We start from the raw sequence: 22,021 nt of genomic DNA, 5'->3' as shown, positions 1-22,021 counted from the left end.
TTAAAAGTTACGAATGCAGCATTTATTCTTTGATTTAAACTATAGATTGATTTAAACTATAACTTAAATTATAGATGCAATATTACAAACGATTTTTTCAAAATTATTATTAACGGAGTTCAAATCACGAGGGGAAAATAATTAATTAATTTTACATTGTAAGAATATAACAACTCTTGGCCTATTTCTCTTTGGCGAGATTATTATATATACTAAATCGATTTTTTGATATTGCTCGCACGATTTAACTAATCGGAGGACAAAGATGCCCACAACGCTTGCGAGCCTCTTGAACAGATGAGCAGCAATTTCTTTCTGCCCCAGTATCTTCCAGGGTCACTCTGACTTCCTGACTCGATAATGCGGTGAGATGTGAAACTTTTGGACAGAATACGAAATCCGCGCGTGATGCGAATTAAGAGTGCAGTCGTTCGCAGTACGATGTAAAGTCACTAAAGAAAAATACGATATTCTATAAAAATTAGTCCACAAGATAGACAGCCCAACCACTTGCACCGTATATTTTCGTACTACAAATTGGGGGAAATTGGAAGCTTTGTTATTTACAATTGATCTTGGGCGAGGTTGAGACCCTTAGCGTTGGTTTAAAGCTTCAACCTCTTTTCGCATTTCCTTCTTTCCCTTTTTTCGCTTTGCTATTTCAAAAAAGAAAAAAAGTTTTGAAAAATAGAAAAACGTAAGCAGAAAATATCTAATATTTATTATCACTGATAATAAATGTGCTAATTGAATTTAATTATATGTATTAATACGTTTATTTTATATTACTTTATTTTATATTTTATATTAATACGTTTATTTTATATTAGAAAATCAATAGACTTTAATAATATTTCACGTAGAAAATTAAAGTATAGAAAGCTTGAAGTTGTTTCAAATTTGATCCGTAATATTCGATCCAAAAATATATTGTGAAAAAAATGAATAAGACAATTTTTATCATAAGAGGAAATTTTTCTAAAAGAAATTAGCTACGTAATTATATAATTATTATATATGCTTCACATTTGTCGCTCCTAAATTTTACAAGCATGGCATTAAGCTTACAATTGTAGCGGTTACTTATTGATCACAAAACATAAAAAGTCGACGAAAACGACTTGTATTTTTCATTGTCATTATAATTGCACCGAGTCCGTACTCAGTGACCCGTTTCGAAAGAGGTAATGTTCCAAGCCAGACTGTGATGTTACACTGAATCTCGTAGGTATTGTTCTGAGGAGTACCCACACTTGTAAGATGTATTTCGCGCAAGAGGCAACGCGCGCGTATCCTAGTCGTGCATCTCCTCTTGGCTGTGTGTACTAACAGCAGTCGGTCGTTGCAAGATCCATTTGGTCGTTAAAACACTTGGTCTCTTTTTCCTATTGCATGTCCGCAATTCAGAGCTATTGGGAACAATCTACCGTATTGATCATCCATGCGTTCCGAATTTCATTTAAGTAATGGGAATGCTATTTGAGAAAATATAGATTTTTAATTTGGGATAAATATTAGTGCAAATATAATGCACGTTATAATACGATTTTGTTTCAATCGAACCGCACGATTTAGCACAATAAGCCAAAATATATACGAAAATTAATATCCATGATTGCCCTGGAAATATTAATGGCAGTTTTTAGTACAAGAAAGAGAGAGATCCGTTTAAATATTATACTTGATTAATTATATTGATATTTAGATATCGACGTGAAAGAAAACGGATTGTGTAAGTTTTGAAAAAATCCTTTTAAAAAAGATGAAAAAAGAAAAAATATATACTTTATCATCATTCATATATTAAAATATATAATATAAAATTTATAATTTTATCTATAAAATATCATACGTAATAAATGATGCTGCACGTAATTACAATGCGCGATGAAAGATGAATTACATGTTTTTCCACGAATTGTCAATTTGTTTTGCTACAATATTAAACATATTTCAATACTATTTAAATAGCATGCTATTTTATGCCATAACATATTTGATGCATAGAGACTCCGAATGGTTGATTGTTTTTTAAATCAATATTTTAAATATTTACTGTATAATTAAATATACAAAACACATACTGCTTGGCAAATTATCTCTTTGCAAGTATACATATATATATGCTCAATTTAAGATATTTCTCTTTTTACTAAAAAAATTTGAACAAAATGCTGTGCAATTAAAACACAAATTTTGGTAGAAAAAAAATTTTTATCCACGTCAGCGTTTATATCGATAGACAGCAAACGAAAGTAGTGTGACGGTACCGTGCTAAAATTAGATTTTCGTAGTCCGAGATCGATCGAGTTTACTCAAGAGACGGTGTACGCATATGGCTGCCCTGCTTCAATCCCAAAAACTTTGACGATTATACAAATCGTGCCGATAAACCTACTTCGTCCTCGCGCAATTTCGCCTCCGGATTTCCGATGTAAATCGGCGCTCGTTTGTCCTCTCGACGACGTCTACTTCAGAACGATTCGGCCAATCAAGATCATACATCACTTTCAAAAGGCACAAATGCATGAAGCGAGCGTGTATGTTTTTACATATGAATCGACTAGGGAAAATTATTACGACAAACACACGTGAAATATAGCATTATGACAAAGCACAAATCGAAAGGGTAAACAAAAAGGGAGACAGCTGCTCCGGATTAAAAAATATATATGCACTAATATCAAGACCGAAACTAAAAATATGTAAGCTTGAGTCAACATTTGTGGTATAACAATTTATTATTATCTTTATGCTCAATACAAAAACAATGTCCAATATCTGTCTTGCGTAGGAAACAGACACGTTACATGAGATTACTATCGTATATAAAGAAAAAGGAAATCTAAGATAGATCTCATATTTCTTTTCTTGTTTATAAGTCATAAGCAACGACGTGAAATAATTGATTAGATGAATCAGATGCTAGTACACCGGAAATCAAAGCCATCATCTCAGCCATCATCTTCTTTTCCATATATTCGCTGTAGTAAAGTCACCGTAGACTAGACTATCCAGCTCACGTAAAACAGCCGCAATTTCGCGGCCATTTAATCGTGAAAGTGGTCGAAAGTAAATGATGGCAGACAAGCGCGGGGGCGGATAAGGCGGTGATTTTAGAAAGGGATGAGCGACATAGGTGCGAGAACCCGCGTGGAAAGATAGATTGCCGCAGAGACCGAGCGCACGGGAAAAAGAGCGGGAAAGAGACTCAATGTTTGTAGTAGTAACTCGTGAGTAGTTGCCGTGCGAGTCACCGCTGCAACCACTAACTCAACCCCCGAGTCCTCAACCAAGCAATCACTGCTATCAGCACTTCGAAACCGGGACCGATCCAACAGTAATACACTCACCCGGACTAACGTGTTTTTGCGGACATCTCGCCCGCTTCCGGTTTCGTATGTCCGCGATGGATATGACAATCGCACAATGCACACGAACATACATTCGCAATAAAATACTCCTCACTAGCTCTTTGTGCGTAATCTTGCGCGAGTCTGCGAATATTCAGCTTCTCTGTCCTTTTCGTTTTGCTTCGGTGTAACTAAAAAATCATGTTATAAAATGTTGTGATTTCTGAAAATTATCTATTTAGTACATACTTTCTTTGATCTAGTTTCGTATAAAAAAAAAATTATCAGCAACGTCTATTGCTTCCAAATCTGTGGCTTCAAAGTCTGATAATCGCGAGGACTTTCTCACGTATGCGTGCTTCCTCACATATAATTATCTCTCATCTTCTGATAATTTTGTCTACTACACGAAATGTACATGATTGAAATCGATAATCGTACAGATTTTTACGGACGACCAATACGGAATACAAACAGCCGTACACCGTATTGACCGGTAGTAAAACAATGACAGCATCGTATGTAAAAGCCTGACGTATAATTAGCCGTGCACACGAAATGAAATTCCTGAGGGCTGCCGCCTGCTGCGAACATACTCTACGGTTTGGCGAGATCAGGTTCGAAAACGGAAGAGGTGCCGAACACGTCGGGTGTAGAAGGTCGAGGACGAATGGAGGTGAGCGGCAGAAAGGGTTGGCGGGAAGGATCGGTGATAACGGTGGCGGCAGCGGCAACGGGGGATGCAGCCTGCGGAGGGCTTGCAGAGATGCGGATCGAAGGTAATATAAGCACACAGACGAAAGGCGAACGAAGGTGCAGAGAGAGGATTGGTTTTCCCGTTTCGGCGAGGCGGGAGACCATTTCGTCGTCGAGTGCGGAACGCTGTTGAACACCCCCGTGGCTCTTTAAACGCTCGGATCAGTTTCTCTCTCGCCCTGGAACGTTCTGTTTCTATCCTCGTCTCTCTGAATCTTTTTTTTCCTCTTTCTCTCTCTCTCTCCTTCTCTCTCTTTCTCTATCTCTTTTTTTATCTCTTTTTCACATTCGGCTTAATCTAAAACGGCTCACCTTCGCGCATCACCTTCTGCTTATCTTCGATTGTGTTCTTTGCACCGTTTATACGTCCAGCCCTCAATCCTCGCAAAAAACTCACGTGGCGGATTATCGAGACGGTTCGCCTAATAGGATGATTTGCGACTGATTGATCCAACAGGAAAGTAATTTACAAAAAAGGCATGTAATGAAAAGGTGCAGAATTTTGTATCTCTTATTCGCGCTTATACACGTATGCGAATACAATAAACGTATATCTGTGGAAGAAAATTTAATAAAATTGTTGACTCAACTAATTGCCATATATTAATTACAAGCGTTATCACAGTTGAAAGGCGCAAAACCGCTTTCATCTTCAATATCACATATCGTAGCTACGATACAACGACGGTTTATCTAGGTATCAGGCTATGTACATTCTGCACTTCTAATTACACGATTCTACGGATGAACGATATCGTAAACCGCGGTTTATACACACACGTACAAACTTCTGAAAATATTTAGCGGTGAAATAACCGCTGGAATATAAATTGATTCGAATCAAACGACATTAACGCAGAAACCAAGAATGCCTAAATACACAAGTATACGTATTGGATGCCTTTATGGAGGCCGCCAATTTATTAGGGCAAGTCAGAGAAGGGCGAAAGCTCGAATTTATGCCGCGACTACAAATCTTGGCTTGGCCCGACTAGGAGAGAACGAGCTTGCGAGTCGGAACGGAGTAAAGCGCAAAGCACTAGGCGAGACTCAATTCTAGAGACTACCTCGAGCACCGGATATCATACTGATCGATTGCGATAAAAACATCTCGATTAGAAATCCATAATTCGTCGGAGTAACTAAAGGCAAATCTGACCATTGATTTACTTTTGTAGACTTCTTAAGTAATATACAAGTTGCATATTATTATAAAATATAACAGCAACAACTATGAGCAAAATTACGGAATGTATTTTAAAAAAGAAGAAATTCTCTCTAAATTTCTATCTTTAATATTTGAAATTATATTGTAATTTGTTTCAACATAAATCAATCTTTATTTTAAATTAAATTAATTTTAAATTAAAGGGTAACGTAAAATATAAAAATATTCATGCTATAACACTTTCTAATTTTCATATCAAAATGTAATTGAAATTGTTACTATTTACAATCTAAATTTAGGATTAATAATATAAATCAAAATAATTTTCGTTAATTATATTATTATTTCGTTAATTATATTATGTCGTATAGTACAACACAAATGAAAATTTACATAGTTAGATATAGAGATAGCGACCCGACTGTATGCACAACAATTGTGATAGAGATATAGGAAGTACGAAACAAGAGTCATAAATAATAACCGAGTAACCCTTTCGCATAGATTTGGATGCAGCTCAAACTTCGGTGCGAGCATGGGGTTTGAGGTAAGGCTTTTCCTCGGAACGAAACCGCCTATCCCAAGATTATACGGAAACTTTAACGGCCACGGTTACTCAGCCTTCTTAGCAAAGTATGGCAGCCGTGGTTTAGCTCGCAGGTTTATTAGTCCCGATAATGTCCCTGCGGAGAACACGCGTCTGTGTTTACTGTTAGGGTCTACTTGAAGGTATGGGCTCTAACGTGGTATATGCGCTTACAACAAATGTATTTGCATTATGCATCTGCGTCTTCGTGTGAAACTTGGATTTGTACGAATCTATGCTATACTGGTATCTTCGAACATGAGAAACTTGATTCTAACTTTAGTTGCATGATCTCAGTAATTTATTTGAGAAACTAATAATTTACCTCTTTTAAACATATATTTGAAGTAATTCGACAATATCTAGCATGTATGTGTAAACAATTTTAAACACAAATAATAATTAATTAATCACTCTAAATACTTAATAAATTATATAATTATTTATACATAGATTATATATATATATATATATATATATATATATAATTTAATAAATTTGCTAGTCTCCATTATTGATTATTATAATGCAGATAATATAAATTCTATTTGATATCAGTATTCTGATAATCGACAAAAATATTTTGTAATGTGTGCATATAAATTCAAGAATTAATTTAATTAAGCTTAATTTAATTAAATCTTGACTAAAAGTGATTCCATTATAACATTGTACGCTATAAGTAGATAGTAAAAGTTATAACTTACGGTTATAACTTACATGCAATCTCATCGTGTGCGTCGATATACGGTTATACTATCCATAAAAAGACGCATCGTACAGTTTATAGTGTAATCTTGAGAGATAGGAGAAACTGGTCAGGAAATACCTAGTTTTTGTCATTATGAGGAGATCCATTAAATTGTCGTTAGTGCCGTAGCGGCATAAGGATGTACAAACTATCGTCACAATGGTAAGCAAGTGGGATAAGAAGAAAGGGAATATCTATTCAAACGTAGACCTTATTTAATGTAGCACATTTGTACAAAGCCCTCATGATCGAAAGCATTTGCTCCGCCATTCTTCACGTGCCTTATTGTATCGCGAATTTACGCTTGACTAATACTTGTATCGAGTTCTCTGACGTACAAATCTAACGTCAACTTAGCTAGGCTCATTTATCATTAAATGAGATCCTCGCGAGAAATCTCTCTCACAATACTTTTTCTAATATAATCCTACTGTTATTTACAAAACCTTTATTTGAAAAATTAATCGTGTATAGTTTAGGAATCGTTTTATGCAGGAACGAAAACAAATTGTGATTATTTAAACATTATTGATTTAAATTAAAAATTATTGCATACAAAACTGTTTACTGCTATTTATGAAACTTTGGTAACGATGACCTGCAATCATAACGAATGTCGCAAATAATTTTTGCGACGCATATAATTAATATTATAGGAGTACATTCCATACAAATCGTCGCTACGTTATTTTTTTTGCGTGTGTCGTTTTAACACGGATATTTTGCAGGAGGATGATACGTCAGGAGTTAAGGCCAATAACAAAGAAAAGAGAGAAAGAGAAAGAGAGAGGTGGTGTGACATAGACAAGTGTGTAAGTGTACCACAATCAAAGCAAGCTAGCTACAAACGTTATCTAATTTACCCTTTATTAAAAATATGTTTTTCGTACTTTTTTCTTACTTCTTTACCTCTTTTTAAATAATTATATTTCGCAACCTTTCAAGTACCTTTAACATTATTATTATATATCTGTCTATGTTGTATTTATTACTATTATAATTATTAATCATTCTCTTATCTTTCCATTTTCACTCTTCATACTTGTATACATTATTGCGTGAAGAAAAAGCACTGCTATATATCACTGTAGCTGTAAAATATTACGATAGATCAACCGGAAATACATGTAAAATAACTGCCACTTTGGCATTAATTGCGCGTTGATTTAGAGTAATATTTTATCGCTTTTATATATTTTTCTTCGTATACATACAGCCGTTCTCTCTTTCGTTCACATTTTTTAAACACGTCATCGCATTAATGAGCGCTTAAAATAAAAAAACATAATAATGTACAACATCAAATATATCACGCATCTAAATAAATTTCATATATATATATATATATATATACGTATAATTTCTATTCGTAAATAAGTATTTTTCATAAAATTATACAGAAAGAGATAATATATGCACCGATGTACCAATGTTTCATAGAATATTAGATTTTACATTTCTATTCGTGTTTCGTTGTGAAAAATATTTTCTGTTTTATATCTATTTTTCTTTCTTCTTTTTTTTTTGAAAATCACGAGCGAGTGAACTGCTGTTTTATAGTACGACTAGTGGTATTAAACTAAATTGGTAGACTTGTGTCATGGTCTTTTATGTACGTACATACATGTATACCGAGTGCGCACCTCGGAACATATGCACGTATATGCGTATGTAGTGACGTCGTTCCAATCTCGTTAAAGTATTTTTTTATGTCGTAACATTTTATAATACAATTTGTATACATTGGCTTTAATATGCATGCTCGTATACTTCCCCTTGTTTGAAAAGTCTTATCGGACCTAAGATATTCTAAATTGAAAAGAATATTAAAGGTGTACGAATACGACAAAGAGAAGTACAGCGGGAAGAGAATGAGAGGGGAATTGTACAGTGAGCAAGGTAAAAGAAAATCGAATCTTCCTTCACTCTTTTCAGTCTATTTTTCATATTTCTCGTTATTTAATTTTCCATTCTTGTCGATATTTTTACGTAATTTGGTTATTATCATCGGAGTGAATCAGTGCTCGGATTCTTATAAGAGAAATGGAGTTGGTGATTGTGTGCACAGCGTTTCTCCATCAACTTTTATCCATGATATCCCATTCATACTTCGCATACTTCGCATTTCGTTACTCTCCTGTACTACGTACATTCTTTCTTAGTACATGTGCACTTTTATACACTGTGCACTGTATTTCATACTTTCTCTATTATATTTTCCACTAATGTTATTACTTATTTTGAGAAAATTCTAATTTTTAATTAAAATTATTTTTAATTCAAAAAAATTATATATATAGGCAACTAATACAATAATAAACATGCAAATGTAATTCAGTAATGTAATTAACGCAGCACAAAAAAGAATAATAAATGTATCTGCACATGTAAAATTAATTAATTCATTATCAAAATTAGATTTTTATTTGTTTCACGAACTATATACTTTGCTCTTGTAACTTTTCCAAAAATTTAATATCAATGAAAATACAGATACTTAACAATGGCTTAAATGGATCTTTGATGAAACTGTAGATAATGTAACAACAATTTAAATAGGAAACAAATATTTGAGAAATAAAAACCCAAAAGTCGTCATTTCGTTTAGTTCGCTTTGATTTACATAAACGACCAGAAAGTTACAAATGCAGCATCAGTCCGAGCATTGATTATTCAAATGTCCATGGATGTTCGAGAATAAGAAAAAGGAGAACGACTACGAGGACAGCCAGTGTCCACTTAGTGCTCGCTACCATGAATTTAGTCGGGACGAATATTGGCGCGCTACTTGGGTGACCAGTGCCAACGAAACTTCAAGTACCCGCGTTATTTAAGGGGATACGAGATACGTACATTCGAGTTCTATCGTCGACCACTAGAGATTCCATCCGCCATAAAACGGAGAAAAGTGGAAACTTCCCTTTCGAGAAAAGGAGAGAGCGAGGAGATATTGCAGAGGTCTAAAGCCGCCCCGTTCTTCCTTTTTTTTCCTTCCTCACTTCAGTGTTCTGCACCCCTTTTCTTTTTTTTCTTTTTTTTTACTTAAGGTCGGAACTAGCGCGTCCGGATTCCGGCGCGGTCGGTAGAAAATTTCGAGTTTACCCCCGAATTTCTTGTTGATCTTTCATCTCCCGGTTCTCGGGAGCGGCGAGTTATCGGAAATTCAGTGAAGTAAAAAGTTACTAGATTCGTGCGATAAATCTAGTTATTCGATCGCCAAGTGGTTCTCGCTAGATAAGAATAAAGTTTCGTAGGAATACGCCAGAACTGCCGTTGACCCGACATATAGAACTTCGATTTAGGCACGTTCGCGTAATCAGCTGCCTAATGAGCCGAATCTAGAACTACAGGCTGTTTCCATAATGGCGGATCTTCGACCAGGCACGTCCGAAGGATCATAAATCACAAACCATTTTCGAGGAGGGGCAGAACTAGCGAATTTAGATATTTTCTTGCCGGCACAAATTCTTGTTCGATCCGGAATACCGAGATATATGGATCGTTCGTCGATAAAAGTTTAGAGGAAATTTCTACAGAATTTTTAGTCGCTGTAATACCGTCGCTACTGCACTGGTGTGTGCTCGATACTTGAAAGTAGTTACTTACTTTTATTGCCGCGCGTAAACTGACACGTAATTTCTGCAAGCGCAGCTCTCGAAAATGTCGAACTTTAAACATATCGGTTGTATGTGAAATTGCGACTATAATACGCTGGTAAATAGCCTTCTCAAGACTGTGCAAGTCTTGCAATCACGTTAGGGTCAGGAACGTATTAAGACTTTAAATGTGTACGACGCATGAATCGACCACTTAAAATGGAAACGCCGGGAAAGTCATGCCTGAGGGTTTAAATTGGAACATTGTACACTCAGTGGAATCAAATCAGTTTGAATCGGTATAGCCCAATTTCGAGAAGGAATATTTCGATTAAGAATTTGCAAAGAAAAAGTTAAACCAGTGTTAGGAACCGTTGGATAATTTTGAAAATTATGATTTTTCAAAAGTTTTTGTTGCATTTCTGCATGGAAATATATATTCTGATATTCATATCATAATCTTATCATCTGAAATTAAGATAAAGCCTAAAACTTTATCAATTGTTTCGTCACTATAAAATCATATATACATATGTACATATATATAGCTCATATCCTTTTTACTTATATTTTTCTAAATTTAATCTTTTAATGTACTAAAGCTTTCATTAATGAAGTTAATGAATAATGAAAAGTTTCTTAATTCAAGTATTCTTATAAGTATTAGTAATTTTAGGATTTAAATTAATTAAAGAATATGTATATATATATAAATACTTATGTATAAATACTTGTACATATCTAACAGTATACTATATATTATATAACATAATACAAATACATATAACAGCTTTATATTATCGACAATATACATTCTATTCACATCCTGAATATTCACATATGTCATCATATATGATATATATCATTTATCATATATTACATGTCATAAATTCAATATGATAAATTTCGATATAAATCGTATAGTTATTCTTTCGTCTAATATCATTCTATATCTGAATTCTGATCAACTTCAATTTTGCAATTTTTCTTTTCAGTCATTTTTTTCTTCACAAAATTCTCGTACAGAAACCATCGTCATAGATCTACAACAGCTCTTCAATTTTTCAACTAGATATTGTCTTGATATACCGCTTCGAAACGTTAGAAGCAATTCTTTTAACCGATCTCTGACATCTTGAATCTCGATATCTTCTTTCGCTTAAATCTCGAAAACTGCGTCCACTGCGCAGACAAGTATCGACAGAAAAGCAGTGACAGCCTCTCGCGTCGCTTAAAATGCAATATAAAATTAATATTCTGCCGGAAGCAATTTATTACAGTTTTAAAGAAAGGATATGAGTTATAGATCCAGCAGTTTCTTAAAATACTACGTCATATATTTATACGCATATTTTTTACTATGATATATAATAAAAATTATATATAAAATAATTAATACGATAATATAATATATTCGAAAATAGTTTTTGTTCTCATTTTTCAACAGATCGTTTATATGAAATTCACTTATCTCACTTATCCGAGAAAATTTTATTTTCCGATAATCTAACACAATTAATAAATAAAACATGAGAAATAGAGTGGGAATAAATTAATATTTTTAAAAGATATTTAAATTTTCGATATTTAATCAACCTGCGTGAAATTTATTTGTTCGTAATGTATAATGAAAAACTTTGCATGTTCTGAGTAGGATTATAAAACTGCAACAGTTAGACAAATAGATATATCCCTCTTTTGTATGAAAATATGATTTATCTGCATATTTATTTGATATATGAAGTGCTTGCTAACTTAAAAATTTTGTAAAACTGTCACAGTATAATGTATATAATTGTTAGGCAGAACTATTTTAAATAGAATAAGATATATAGCATAAGATACATAAGATGTTTAAAAGTGCATTGATATAATATTTACACATATTTATTATAATAATTGCGAAACGATATTTTCGTATAAATTTGGTATTCAAGTTTCTTTTTGATAAAAAGAAAAAGTATCAGAACAACAGAAATCAATAAATTTATCAAATTAGGAAAATACTCGCACAAGTAAAAGTTTTTAAATTATTTAGAATATAGTAAAGTAAAATAGATTTAGTAAAATAGTATATATATTTTACAACTTTGGAATAAAATATACTAAATGACCACAATATTACGATGACGGGAACATTTTGACTCGTTTATATCATCTTATATCATTTATATCGTTTATATCATTTATAATTTTTAGCTTTTAATCCGTGAAATGATCGGCGATCAAAGAGGACAAAACCATTAAAAGTTCACAATTTCGCAAGCGCTAGAGGCGCAGATACTTCTCAATCCTTTTGTTTTTTACGAAATAAGCATTTCTAGAACAAACAAAATTTTTTTAAAGCCGACCATATATATATATATTATATATTATATATATAGACGGCAGCAATGGGCAAGTTGTGCCGACATTCCGGAGATACTGAGAATAACGTTCGCCAAGCAATAAAGAGATAATGCCGAGCTTTGAGAAAAGAAGAGAACGTCCCTCGGTAAGTTCTTAACGGGACGTTCTGCCGTTCTGAGAGAACCTTCTATCTTCGAACGAGGCAATTACAGGCCGTGGTTTACCGGTCGCGTTTACACCCGTAGCCTGCCTCCATCGTATAGGCTAAGCTCCACGGTACGATCGTAAACTTAGCTGACGGGGTTCAACCTCTTTGGCATTGGCGTTCGATATCTCGAGCAGCTCGGGCGTCCTGCTTCGACCACGTCGTGAAACCCGGTCGACCTCTTTCATAGTATCAGTAAAAGTAATGCCGAGGGACGAGTGGGGAGGTAAAGGATACGTGAGAGATCTATCGCGCGCGTCGGGGGAAGTAGATACTTTCAATAATGGCTTTTCCAAGGCCCCACATGCGTGTTGTTTCTTATATTGCGCTATCGGGATCATATACGATCACCGCTGGATGTCGCAAACGGAATAATCATTTCGCCGCTCGCTGATCGTTTTTTGATGAATGCCTCCGTATGCGCCGCTTCGATGCTACTCATTCTTTATGCGCCAATCATGATTACAAGCGAACGGGACTTATGCATCAAGCAGCACGATTGTGCCGTGTATTGATTGATAATAAAATAAACGCGGCAAAATGGAGCACGGCGATGCATAGCCAATATTTCCTTAATTAAGGAATCATTTTTGCTTGTCGTAATTTATAGCAATAAAACATTACTTTACTGTCTGATGCGTAATGAATTAAGCGCAAGAACTGACGAAAATTGGTATGCCGACGTTAAATTAAAATAGGTTGTGATATAGCGAGCGTTATATATGTACATAAAGTAAACTTGTTAAACTTCCACACAATTTCGAATTTTATTCGCTAAGAGTAATTAATCTCCTGGCATGAACAAAATCAAAACATGGACAGCCTAGTAAATATAATTTAAAAATTCGCAATACAAAACTCGTTAGCTCATACTATAATTGAATTCTCACGATAAATGTTTTTAAACCATTTCATATTTTTCCGATGCAATATGCAAGAATCCTGTACAAGTAATCATTTACCAGCAGTTTCCATTATGAGTTTTTATTGTGAGTCAAGAAAGACAATTTTTCATATTCAGGAATTTGTCGTAGCTGCAATTATTAACGCTTGACTCGATTTACTTATACTTATCGATATGTTTTATAAATGAAGAGAAATTAAGATGTGTCATCTTTTTGTATCACAGCGAACGCAAAGCCGCTGACCTTCGATGAGGTTTACAATCAAAGTAGTCCGACCAACTGCACGGTATACTGCGGCGGATTGACCAATGGTTTAACAGAAGAACTCATGCAAAAGACGTTCTCGCCTTTCGGATCCATCCAAGAAATTCGAGTATTTAAGGATAAAGGCTATGCATTCATCAGGTAACTATACATTTTAACAAATTAAATCAATATACATGTATTCGCACACATTAATATACATATATCAAATTTACCCATCATTGTTCAATAAAAATAATCGTCTTTTCAAAAAATGTTTCTTAAATAAAATTCATATCTGTTATTAAATTTTAAATAAAAATGTAAAAGAAGAAGAAATATTCTTTCTTTTAGCATAATATCGTGTTATACTACATGTGAAATCTCAAAATACAATCTCATCTCGCAGTTTTCATTATATGTAAAAATAGAAATGTATATAAATATGTAAAAATAAGTTTTAAATTTTGAAATCCCTGAAGATTATCAACGACATTGTTGAAACGTAGGGCAGGTACATAGATGTATGTCGTGAACAGTAGCTTTTCAAATTGTCAATGTAATCTGAAAGGGGAAATTCCCTAAGGCAACTATAGATTACTGACATTCCGAATCAGAGATTGTCGTTTACTATTTCGTGAACGTAGAATGCACTTTGGAATTGACTTACGAAAACTTAATCAAACAATTTCCATGTATATATAATGTGTGCTCACATACGTACATACATATATAATATATATATTTATAAAAATAGTAAATGTGTTCATAAGTGTATGATGTTAAATATGTGTAATTCTTAACTTTTTATTTCAATAATAATTTTTTCATATAAAATGAGGATAATTTACATGTTTTTTATTTTATGATAGCAACTATGAAATAAAAAAATGGGCTACAATGTTTTTACATGTATATATAATAGACGTTATTATGCTAATAGAGTGTGTATTGTGTCTATTAATACATCATATTGCCATGATGCACTAATTATTTCGCTACATTGCGGTTTTTACAATGGGATTATTGAAAGTAGTAACCGCTCTAATTATTTTCCTTTTACTTTATTATAAAATTAGCATGATGTTCGTAAATTCTATTGATTAGTGAATACATCATGTGCGATTCACATAACATTTTACGAAAAAAAAACCGGAGTATTAAGAATAACTGACAATATTTAATTATAGTTGGCTTAAATCGTTAAAGAGCGTTATTTTTTTATATTTATTTCTAAAATACAAAATAAAAATATTCTTAAATTACTAAATTATTCAACGCGTTTTATACTTTAGATTCTTCTTTCTAAAAAATATTTATTTAAAATAATTTTGAATATTTCTATCTTCTAATTTATATATAAAAAGTATTATATGTATTGTGTTTATCATATTAATCTATTACAAATTTTTTTATATAAAATAAATAAAGAAATATAAATTTCACGAATTATCACTCTTCATTTTAATAAATTGACGTAATTGAAAGCCGTTTTATTCCATCGTTTAAATTACAAAATGATTTATCGAGATTACTAGATTCCACAAAGAATATTTAAAGCTAATTCTTTGAATGTGAAGAATTAAATGAAACTTTAGTATGAACCTTTGAAACCATCTCACTGATTATACAATCAAAGTTCGTTAATTACTCAAGCTTTTTGCTGCCTTATAAAAAACGAAAATATAGAATAAAAACTTAATATTGCGATACGTTGTGGTAAATTTAATCGAACTTTTATTTAAGTATTCCTTGACGATGTCATAATAATAACTTTATAATTTTTCCTTTATTCCCTGAAGTGCTCAAATACTCAATCCATTCGCGTACTGAACATAATAAAATTTTCCAGAATATTGGACGAAGTAGTACGTAATCATCTCTAATCAATTTCCAGAAATAAATGTATATTTTTATAAGATATCTACCTCTCTCTCTCTTGAATAAAAAAAATGATAATGTTGAGATCAAATATAATTTTATCGAAAAGTATTATAACAATCAATCAAGAAAAGTTGTAGATATTATCTTTCAAATAAATTTATTATTTGTATTGTTTGTCAAAGTTATACGTTAAATTGATATGATATGCTTACATAAATGACTGTCCAAATAAATTTATCATAGAATCAAACAACTTTACTCAAGACAAATCAATGTATATATGTATATAAAGGGAGAGGGAGATAGATTTGCATAAAGCGATTGGATTTTGAGTGTGCAATCTGGTTGATTATAGTAAAACTTGAGGAAATTTTCAAAATCATGTACGATGATTGGTACTAGCGTAATGCGAATCATCAAACGAGATTTTACGAAATATTAGGAAATCGCATGAATAGTGCATCAATACCCACCGTCGCCTGTGATTTATGGCACGAAACGCGAGAACATGTCGGGTCAATGGCAGCATGTCGGACTCATCAAGCTCGGATCGTGGCCATTTCATTAATCTACCCATTACATCCACGCAGATCATATATTTCAGTTCAACTCCACGTATCCGACAAGATTAGTTATGTTTGTTTGAAAAAACATCAATAAAGAATTGTTAAATTCGAAATAAAAATAATATTTAATGACATATATGTCATTAAATATTATTTTTATATAAAGAGAGAGAGAAAGAGAGAGAGAGAGAGAGAGAGAGAGAGAGATTTGCACATAGATAAAAAGGAATTATCACAATTTGAAAAGTAATTACAAATTTCACTATCGTGGTCGTGTCGATATCTTCAAACTATGGAAAGAAAAATCTAACAATTTAAGAAATCAGCTGAGCATTTATATCTCCCGAAAGCGAATTCAGCGCTCTACCTTAACGATGGCTAGGGATCCGTGACCTACCTTAGAAAAGACTGCCGAGAGCGTGGGAGGGTTGCTCTAGAACGAACGATAAGAGGGAGGAGGAGGAAAAAGCCTAGAGGGAAGCAGGGACGGAAGAAGGAGACAAAAAACCCTTTCTTATATACGTATATGTCTCCCTCCTCTTCCCTACTTCTTATCCTTTCTCGCGCACGTTGCTCGATATCATTCTTGCCCGTTCTGAGCCAATAGGATAGCCTCCACCCGCTTCGTACATCCGCCACAGTTCCGCCACCCCTAGACAATGTCCGTCGTTCAGATATCTTTCGTCTAATTGCTCTTCCTCCCTCCGTTATTCTGTAGCGTGGAACCCCGGAAACGAATATCTCGGGATGACGTATGGACTTACTGCAAGGTACAACGAGGAAGCAAGACGGGAAAGTGGATAAGGGTAGGAGGTCTTTTCTTCTCCTGTGAAAGAAAGAATCTTATCTGCTGCTGGTTATCGCTCGAGGTTCGGTCTTAGAGGGAGGGGAGAGGGGGTTGCTGACGATGACCATCGTTCGTCCTACTCAACGATCGTGGATGGAAGCTCGATAGATGGAAAGGGGCAAACTCCTGGACAGGCCATTGTGCAATCTTGAACGCGAACGTTAAAAGTGACCTAATCCTCGATAAATTCAATAATTCTCTGTCACGCTCGTGTACCTTGCCGAATTCGTCGTGCTCTAATCACGTTCTTAAAAACGCGCGTTCTCGTCTTTTAAGACGAAATCGATTATTTACCGCAAAGTGACAAATCTCATATATTGAAATAAGTGGCAAATCTCGTATATTTGAATAATTGAAAAGCGCTATATATAAAATTAGATACATTCTTATATTTAAATATTCATGTAACAGAAACAGAAAATAATATCTGAAGCGATAAAAAATATAATATAAATATCATCAGACAAAAATGCTTGAAATATTTATTTTTTCGCTTTTATTTTTCTTAATTTTTTTATGCTGTCAAAGGAGCAAAACATTAAGACATAATTTATCCATTGCAATAAGTAATCTATATCACTTATATTGCATTGACGGTAACATTCATTTATCTAAAAAAGTATATACTATTCTAAAAATTAAACCCGCGTAACCAGTGTGTAGAATTTAACATTGAATGCTTGCATCTACAATCAAGATTCGTCGAGATTCACAATTACCGTGCTCATTCGTGCGCGCAGTAAATTCGCATAAATTAAATTGCACTATTCGCAGAGGCCATTTCGTTAAGCTACCATAATAAGGTCCAGTTTAACTCGTGGAAAGAGTACCTCATTGCTTCAGGGATTTTTCTTTTTGTACACACCATCGCGCCGTACCAACACCAACATCAACGTTGAAAAAGACATAAAAGTACTAACAAAAGACTTAAATCCCCTTCTTCTTCGATTTCAGGTTTTCTACCAAGGAATCGGCCACGCACGCCATCGTAGCGGTACACAACACAGATATCAACGGCCAAACAGTGAAGTGCAGTTGGGGCAAGGAAAGTGGAGATCCTAATAATGCTCAACAAACTGGACAGGTAAACTCTCTCTTTATCTTTTATTTTTATCCTCTCTATCGGAAGGACAGTTTCGACGTGAATTCTGTCCTCTGTGTTTTCCAACATTTACATCGCCGCTCGTATCAAATCAGAGAACTCTTCTATCTTCTTTCATGAATAAACATTGCCGCTGATTTTCTTTCCGATATAATGCATGAGAAGAAAAACAGCGACCTTACGCGCATCAGTGAATATAAGTCACAAACGTCTGTATTGTAGAAAGAATTATTTGAAAGAGAATAATATATACTGACATTAATATCTCAAATTTAATCTCTCTAATGTCTATATACACGTCAAAGCGATGTAACATGACAGAATTCTCGATATACATATAAAAGCTTGTCGTTGTTATACGTTTTACTGAAACTAAAGCGCACAGTCGCGTTTCTAAGAAGTGAGAACGTTCAAAGAAAGAAGTAGTTACTAGATTCGATTACTTCCCGGTTCCTTCCGGTTTCGTGCGACTAAAGTATCTCTATCGATATATCGATACATCGGTATATGGCTCGAAAGTCCGGCGAAAGAATAAAGAAAAGAGAAAGAAAGAGAGAAAAAGAAAGCCAGAGAAAGAGAGAGAGAGAAAGAGGGACGAAGGAAGGAAGAACAGACAGGGAATCGTGCAAGATTCCGGTCTATTCAGGTGCCTCTCTTCGAAGTGTGTCGGGCCGGGTCTCTTAGCAATTAGCTCCGTTAGGACGGGTAGCTACGCCCGATCTGGGAATGGTACCCGAAGTACTTCCCAAACCTCGCACTCCCCGGTAGTACTTCCGTGCATCCATCCACTGCTACTCGGCCCGTGACATCGCTCTAATTGATCTCTATTCCCATAACGCGCTTCTCCCAGGGGAGCCGAGATATCACGTTAGTACGTATCCTGCCATACTCTGTTCTCATATTCAACGGAATCAAACTGGTTTGCGTGATATCCGAGTTCATCGTGCCGCTTTAACGAACAGCATAATGGCCGCACATTATTTCCACAAATCCCATTGAAAATGCTAATCATTAAACAGCCGATACATATATAAATATTCCGTTTACAACATCATCCTTTTAATATCGCTTTCAAGTTTGAGAATTTCTCGAACTTTATCGGAAAATACAAAGTTATTTTGTCTTGTATCATAGAGAAGTTAATTACATATAAAGTAAAGCATTAAATATTTAATTAAAAACACATATAATCCCAAATTATCTTAAGATAATTCAGCAAGATATAATTTCATTTCATTTTTCTATATATATATCATAAAAGAACGCGAATAAAAATTCGCGCGAGATGCAACGAAATAATAAGAAATAATTTACGCGACGGCGATGAAATGATCGCGTTGAGATTCACGCGTCGCCCATTTTAAACAAACGACCATACAAATCTTCGACGGAACGAAATTACCATTCCTGACCCTATCGACATCGTTAAGCATAAAATCCAGACAATGTTCTTGCTCTTTTCTATTTCATTGATCCTTGTGCTCTTTCAGGCGTTATCGTCGGCGACGTACCCATACTACGCGGCGGCGGCAGCTGCCGCCGCGGCGGCGGCGGGCGTCGCGGGTGTCGGAGGCGTCGGTGGTGTTGGCAATGCTGGACAACTGGGATACTGGTATCCACCCCAATCTTATCCTACGACAGCGACACAAATGCAAGCCGGTGGCTTCCTTCAGGGCATGCAAGGATACACCTACGGCCAGTTCGCCGGATATCAACAGGCGCAATATATGGGGTAAGCTTTTCACACGAGATAAGTTCTTCTTTTCCCCAAGTTTTGCACGAGGAAGTTTTGAATAATCGAAGATTCAAGTCTAATATAAATATATCATCTCGCCCTCATCTTTTTGCGACGTCTTGTCTCGAGGTGCAATGGATTATGAAACAATTTCACATCGAGCTAACTTTGAAATTCAGCAATTTGTTATTTTTGTAAATATTCATAACTAAAAAATTATGAATATTAGAATTCGTAAGATGTGCGTTTTAATTCATATTTAATTTAAATGATTATCAGACACACTATACATATTAATAAAATTAATCAAACATAGCCATAACACAAAAATATAATATGCTTAGATAATTTTATAATATTTTTTATAATATTTTTTGTAAATATTCATAACTAAAAAATTATAAATATTAGAATCCGTAAGATGCGTGTTTTAATTCATAATGAATTTAAATTATCAGATACAATATACATATTAATAAAATTAATCAAACATAGCCATAACACAAAAATATAATATGCTTAGATAATTTTTAATCAAACTTATTAATTATTCACAATAAAAATACCAGCAATAGAACAATATAATATAATTTACGATACGAATATAAATTATATCAGAATATGAATCGTAATCCATTTATCCATTTCTTTGTGAAATTGTATTTGACAATTACGTATGTCTTACAAACGTAGAATGGGCATGGGTGCTGTCCACGCTGCTGGCACAGCAGCAGGATGGGGTCAGGGATTACCTGGGGGACCACAGTTACCACCACACCACGCCACGACGGTCACGGCACCCCCAGGGGTGCAAGCCGCACCCCCGCCACCACCGCCTCCGGCACAAATGATGGCCTACCCGATGCAACAGTTCCAGGTAACCATTACTTTATCTGTCCCATCTGTATACGCGTGCAAGTGTGCATCGTACTTGTATGTGTGATGTTGAATAGGAGTGTTTCGCTTTTTACATACTTTTGCATCTTGTCTTCTGTTCAAAGCAATTCTGTTGATGCCGGTATTGGCTTGTAAATGTTGCACGTGGAAACTCGATTCGATATCAAAAGAATATCGAAGGCATGTGTCGACAGAAGAGTGCGCATAGCATATACGTATATATTGTCGGTGATCTTAGGAAACCTCGTAAACTTGATACTGTATATCATTCGAGAGACCGAGCGATAGAACACGGTACGCTTCACGTGGAACAATTTTGCACGGACGAAACAGTAAACATAGCTATAGTATAACACGTATGATATAATTAGCTACACACATATATTCGGTATAATATTCCGGCTTGAGTTACGTTCATTACGAGGTTACAGGAGCAACGGCGATATGCTAATTTCAACAGTTTATACCAGCATTATTTACGATAGTAGTTATAAATATAATATATGCAAAAATGAAAATTTGCGTTTTCTCAAATTATACTGCAGAACAAAGATTATTTTCTCTGTCGTGACTAATAATAAACCGCTTTTCATACATTGCTATGTTATTGATTTTCAATGTTTCTGTCACTAATTTAATCTAAAAAATTACTCGTTTGCTACAAATAGAATAAAAGCTTATTTAATCATTAATAAAAAATAGTGCTGTGTATAAATGAAATATGGATTATCATTAAATGGATCTCATATATATATATATATATATATATATATATATATATATATTCATTTATAATATATATATATATATATATATTCATTTATAATATATATATATAATATTATAATTGAATACAATTGAGTAAAAATGGAACATATTTACCTCACATTGCATTATTTATGCACATGCATATTATTTGAAATTATAATAACATTAATAAAACGGTAAGTACTTTTCTCTTACATTTAAACATAAGATATAACACGTTAGTAATCTCTACTGTGTGAGATTAATGTATACTTAGAGAAACGTATATTTAGTCGCGGCAAATGCATTTGTTTTATCATATAAAAACGCC

General features: G+C 34.1%; 1 protein-coding gene and 1 long non-coding RNA gene across 11 annotated transcripts in view; one reads left to right on the top strand and one right to left on the bottom strand.

Moving 5' to 3' along the window:
• LOC145963593 (nucleolysin TIAR) overlaps window positions 1-22,021 on the top strand; it is a 423,794-nt gene that overhangs the window by 389,172 nt on the left and 12,601 nt on the right. For all 10 annotated transcript variants that reach the window (XM_083085717.1, XM_083085730.1, XM_083085726.1 and 7 more), the window contains 4 exons: window positions 13,894-14,074; window positions 18,164-18,293; window positions 19,802-20,043; window positions 20,740-20,923. In XM_083085717.1, coding sequence (XP_082941843.1) covers window positions 13,894-14,074; window positions 18,164-18,293; window positions 19,802-20,043; window positions 20,740-20,923 — 737 coding nt within the window. The remainder of the gene's footprint in view (window positions 1-13,893; window positions 14,075-18,163; window positions 18,294-19,801; window positions 20,044-20,739; window positions 20,924-22,021) is intronic.
• The window catches only part of LOC145963665 (uncharacterized), a 30,466-nt gene continuing 19,673 nt past the window's right edge, over window positions 11,229-22,021 (bottom strand). The window contains exon 3 of the long non-coding RNA XR_014436226.1: window positions 11,229-11,440. This is a non-coding gene — a long non-coding RNA (uncharacterized LOC145963665). The remainder of the gene's footprint in view (window positions 11,441-22,021) is intronic.

Source organism: Camponotus vicinus, unplaced genomic scaffold, assembly GCF_025532165.1.
Source record: "Camponotus vicinus isolate PSW18456_S1 unplaced genomic scaffold, iyCamVici1.0 SCAF_1, whole genome shotgun sequence".
In the NCBI taxonomy this organism is placed as follows: domain Eukaryota; kingdom Metazoa; phylum Arthropoda; class Insecta; order Hymenoptera; family Formicidae; genus Camponotus; species Camponotus vicinus.
This window is presented reverse-complemented; position numbering and strand designations above follow the sequence as displayed.